Below are 3,395 nucleotides of genomic sequence, written 5' to 3' on the forward strand. Positions count from 1 at the left end.
TAATGATGCCAAGACACTGACACTGACACTAGGCTCTCTCTCTTGATATTTCTGTATTGCCTTTATTTGTGTGTGTGTGTGTGTGTGCGTGCATATGTGCACGTGTGTGTGTGTGTGCGTGCATATGTGCACGTGTGTGTGTGTGTGTGTGTGTGTGTGTGTGTGTGTGTGTGTGTGTGTGTTGTGTGTGCGCGCGCACAGAGCTCAGTTGGTTCCAGTTTTTTCTTTTGGTGAAAACGAGCTGTTCGACCAGATGGAAAACCCCACGGGGTCCTCTTTACGAACACTACAGGTTATTATTATTATTATTATTATTATTATTATTATTATTATTATTATTATTGTTGTTGTTGTTGTTGTTGTTGTTGTTGTTGTTGTTGTTGTTGTTATTGTTGTTATTATTCTGGGAGGTCATATGTTTTTGCCCTGTTTGGTTGTCTGTCTGTTTGTCTCCAGGATATCTCAAAAGGTTATGAACGGATTTGCACAAAACTTTGTAGAAAAGCAGGTCATGGGCCAACTTAGAAGTGATTGACTTTCCACAGCCACTGGCCAAAAGGGGGCGTGGCAATGACTGTGGCCAATCACTAAAAGGCATCTTAAATTCCAAACACCACCAAACTTTGTAGAAAAGCAGGTCATGGGCCTAACCCTAACCCTAACCCTAACCCTAACCCTAACCCATGTGGCCAATCACTAAAAGGCATCTTAAATTCCAAACACCACCAAACTTTGTAGAAAGGTTAGCGGAGGTATGCACTCCACCGAGAGTGCCCTCTAGTTCTTATTATTAGATTTTGTATTCTTCTACTGTACTAGTTCCGCTGCTTCTGCTGTCACAGATGGCTTGTAGCTCGTTAGCTTGTGGCTAGTGCTTTCCATTGGATTTATTGAGGAATGTTGGCATTATGCGAAGGAGTGCTAGCATTACCTATGCTAATGCTAATGTTGACGTTCTCCTCCACCCACAGGACCGCCTGCAAAGCGTCATGGGAGTGGCGATGCCTCTATTCCATGCCAGAGGAGTTTTCCAGTACAACTTTGGACTGATGCCGTACAGGAAGCCAGTACACACTGTTGGTACGAATACACACACACAGTGTGACTACAAGTGTTGTAGTCAAGTCACTATATCTCGAGTCCAAGTCGAGTCTCAAGTCCCCAGTGTTCAAGTTCAAGTTTAGCTGGGCCTCCCCAGGGGGGCTCAAACAGTTTGAGAGGAGGCTCAGTGAGTGAATTATTTTAGTTATTTCAGTTATATATCATTTAAGGTCCAAGCCAGTCGCCAGAGTGTGTGTGTGTGTGTGTGTGTGTGATTTTAATTGTCTTTATCAGTAGCATTCAGCACAAGTTAAGTCAATTCAATTCAGTGAGTTTTATATCTCAGTGCCTCCAGGAAATTGGGATTTTGCGACCGCAATAATTAATGCCAATTCAAACGATCTCTGCAATATTTGTGGGGACTTGCAATTGTTCAAAAGTCCTGTGATTTCTCTGCAAAAATGGCAAATCAGGTTCCTCAACAACTTTGCAAATTCTGAGAAAAGCTGCTGCAAAATCAAGCATTTTTGATCACAACAATCATTAAAAAAAACTCTGAAATCTTGGATCTCTCTCTCTTTCTCTAGTGGGTAAGCCTATCTCGGTCATCCAGAGGTCCAGTCCCAGCAGTGAGGACATAGAGTGTCTGCACAGAGTTTACATGCAGAGTCTGACCGAGCTGTTTGAGCAAAACAAATGCACCTACGGCCTCGATGAGGACCAACACCTCAGCTTCATCTGACACGCGCACACACGTGCACACACACACACACACACACACACACACACACACACACACACACACACACACACACACACACACACACACACACACACACACACACAGACTCTCTCTCTCTCTCTCTCTCTCTCTGAATGTATCTCTCTGTATTGAAGTCCAGATCTGTGAAGCTACATGTAAGGCATGACAAGCCTCAACAACACCATGCTAACACTGCTAGCATTACACCAGCAAAACAATGGGGGATGCTAACACTACAGTGCAGTGCTAGCATTATACCGACAAAACTCACTGGTTTGAATGGGCAATGCTAACACTGCTAGCATGGCGTGTTGTCGCTGCTTGTAAAAACGAATACTTCATGTTTTGAGTTTCTGTGTAATAAAATATCACATGATGATGATGTGTCACAGATGATTGCGTAAATGTGTTTTATTTATATAACGGTTTTCAGAAAACAAGTCATAAAAAAGTCATAAAAGTGGTCCTCACTGAGGATGATCTTGCTGAACACAAAGTTAGCTGATTCATAAACTTTTGTTAACCACAGACCTTATTTCATGCATTTAACCAAAATCCCCAAACAAAAATCCTGTTGACTTTTAGACTTGGGAATCGGACTAGCTGAGTTGGTGCAAAAATGCATCATCGCTGTGGTACTCTGATTCAGAATCAGAATCATTTTAAAGAGTACCGCAGGGATGACGTATTTACCAGAAATCACGGCCATGTTCTTCCGTCAGAGGAAAAGTCTATGGGGTTTTCGAATGTTGATTTCACTTAAATGCATCAAATAAGGTCTGTGGCTAACAAAAGTTTATGAAACTGCAGCCTTTGTGTCAGCACAATCTTCACAAACGTGAATCACTTTTGGCAGATGCTATTTGCTTTTTTCTTGCAAGGAACATTAAAGGGTTTTAAGCTATACTCTTAGGCCCATCCCCACTAGAGTATTTAAAATCAACTAGATGAATTAATAGGAAATATTTATTGGTTATTTTTTTTTTTTTTTAATTTATCTTTCCATTTGGTTCCTTTTTTGTTGTTGTGATTAATTATTTGTTTGGTAGTAATATATATGAGAGACAGGGTAAGTAGCTGTCATAATGACGTAATGTAATGGTCCACACTCCAGACCAGTGGGTGGCGATAATGCTCCTCTGGTTGCTCCTCTGCTCTGAGCTGTTTGACAACAGAAGAGTAAAGTGGCTGGTCGTGCAGACCATAGATATCTATGGTGCAGACGTTTGGAGCTTAGTTTCGTGAATGAATGAGTTCCGGTTGCCCGAGCTAGTGAATATTAGAGTTCCGGTTTGGACGTTTAGCCTTCAAAATAAAAGTGACATAATTCAGGTTTTTAAAAGGCATAGAAAAAGTGTTAGTAAAACTAAACAAAGCATACATTTTTCAACAGCACAAGATCTAGACATGTCCACCAACCCCGCTGTAACAGTAAAGCTGATAATTTGACTTTGCACACATAATAACGATCGTCATCATCTTTTTTTTTCTTTTTTAATATACATTTTTCATTTTCATTCCAACAACACATGAACAAAACAAACAGCTCAGACACATGAAAGGGACAAAGACAAAAACATACATACCAAGA

The 3,395-nt window shown here is 40.9% G+C and overlaps 1 protein-coding gene across 2 annotated transcripts in view; it reads left to right on the top strand.

Annotated features, from left to right (window-relative positions):
* Window positions 1-2,081, top strand: part of mogat3a (monoacylglycerol O-acyltransferase 3a) — a 15,725-nt gene extending 13,644 nt beyond the window's left edge. For both annotated transcript variants that reach the window (XM_083639775.1, XM_083639774.1), the window contains exons 8-10: window positions 202-292; window positions 972-1,080; window positions 1,629-2,081. In XM_083639775.1, the coding sequence (XP_083495901.1) occupies window positions 202-292; window positions 972-1,080; window positions 1,629-1,783 (355 nt within the window). In that variant the 3' untranslated portion in view covers window positions 1,784-2,081. The remainder of the gene's footprint in view (window positions 1-201; window positions 293-971; window positions 1,081-1,628) is intronic.
* Window positions 2,082-3,395: the final 1,314 nt, after the last annotated feature.

The sequence above is a fragment of the Poromitra crassiceps genome (genome assembly GCF_964638095.1).
Source record: "Poromitra crassiceps genome assembly, chromosome: 7".
In the NCBI taxonomy this organism is placed as follows: Eukaryota; Metazoa; Chordata; class Actinopteri; order Beryciformes; family Melamphaidae; genus Poromitra; species Poromitra crassiceps.